The 1,421-nt window shown below is 83.8% G+C and overlaps 1 protein-coding gene across 1 annotated transcript; it reads left to right on the top strand.

The window, feature by feature from the left end:
* Window positions 1–83: 83 nt before the first annotated feature.
* Window positions 84–1,325, top strand: EMIHUDRAFT_124815 (hypothetical protein; the record flags this gene model as incomplete). Its single annotated transcript, XM_005762527.1, has 1 exon — window positions 84–1,325. A coding segment is annotated over one exon (1,242 nt), but the record flags the coding sequence as incomplete, so codon positions are not given.
* Window positions 1,326–1,421: the final 96 nt, after the last annotated feature.

Raw genomic sequence — 1,421 nt, 5'->3', positions numbered from 1 at the left:
TGAGGGCGGCGGCGGCGAGGGTGGCGGCGGCGAGGGTGGCGGCGGCGAGGGCGGCGGCGGTGAGGGCGGTGTGTACGGCGGATATGGAGGCGACGGCGGCGCTGACGGCGGACTCGGCGCCACAGGCGGCGAGGGAGGCGAGGGTGGCGGTGGGGACGGCGGAGGAGGTGAGGGCGGCGGCGAGGGCGGCGGTGGCGAAGGCGGCGGCGGAGAAGACGGAGGCGGCGAGGGCGGCGGCGGCGTGGGCGGCGGTGGCGAGGGCGGCGGCGGCGACGGGGGCGGCGGCGAGGGTGGCGGTGGGGACGGCGGAGGAGGTGACGGCGGCGGCGTGGGCGGCGGCGGCGAGGGCGGCGGCGGTGACGGGGGTGGGGGCGACGGCGGAGGAGGCGATGGCGGCGGCGGCGAGGGCGGAGGGGGCGAGGGCGGAGGGGGTGAGGGCGGCGGCGGTGAGGGCGGCGGCGGCGAGGGAGGCGGCGGCGACGGGGGAGGCGGCGAGGGCGGCGGTGGCGAGGGAGGCGGCGGGGATGGTGGGGGAGGCGAGGGCGGTGGTGGAGACGGAGGCGGGCTCGGAGGCGGCGGGCTCGGTGGTGGGGGTGAGGGCGGTGGGGGGCTTGGGGGAGGCGGCGACGGCGGCGGGGAGGGCGGCGGCGGCGACGGTGGCGGCGGCGAGGGCGGGGGTGGGCTTGGCGGTGGCGGTGACGGCGGTGGCGATGGCGGTGGCGGCGAGGGTGGTGGCGACGGAGGTGGGGGTGAGGGCGGCGGCGGTGAGGGCGGCGGCGGCGAGGGTGGCGGCGGCGAGGGAGGCGGACTCGGCGGCGGCGGTGAGGGAGGCGGTGGCGACGGAGGTGGCGAGGGCGGCGGTGGCGAGGGAGGCGGCGAGGGAGGAGGCGGCGAGGGAGGCGGGCTCGGCGGCGGCGGTGAGGGAGGCGGGGGCGACGGAGGTGGCGGTGAGGGCGGGGGCGGCGACGGCGGCGGTGAGGGCGGTGGTGAGGGCGGCGGCGGCGAGGGAGGAGGCGGCGAGGGAGGCGGGCTCGGCGGCGGCGGTGAGGGAGGCGGGGGCGACGGAGGTGGCGGTGAGGGCGGGGGCGGCGACGGCGGCGGTGAGGGCGGTGGTGAGGGCGGCGGCGGCGAGGGAGGAGGCGGCGAGGGAGGCGGGCTCGGCGGCGGCGGTGAGGGAGGCGGGGGCGACGGAGGTGGCGGTGAGGGCGGGGGCGGCGACGGCGGCGGTGAGGGCGGCGGCGAGGGCGGCGGCGGCGAGGGAGGAGGCGGCGAGGGAGGCGGGCTCGGCGGCGGCGGTGAGGGAGGCGGTGGCGACGGAGGTGGCGGTGAGGGCGGGGGCGGCGACGGCGGCGGCGAGGGCGGCGGTGGCGAGGGAGGCGGCGAGGGAGGAGGCGGCGAGGGAGGCGGGCTCGGCGGCGGCG

This window comes from Emiliania huxleyi, assembly GCF_000372725.1.
Source record: "Emiliania huxleyi CCMP1516 unplaced genomic scaffold EMIHUscaffold_6715, whole genome shotgun sequence".
NCBI lineage: Eukaryota > Haptophyta > Isochrysidales > Noelaerhabdaceae > Emiliania > Emiliania huxleyi.
This window is presented reverse-complemented; position numbering and strand designations above follow the sequence as displayed.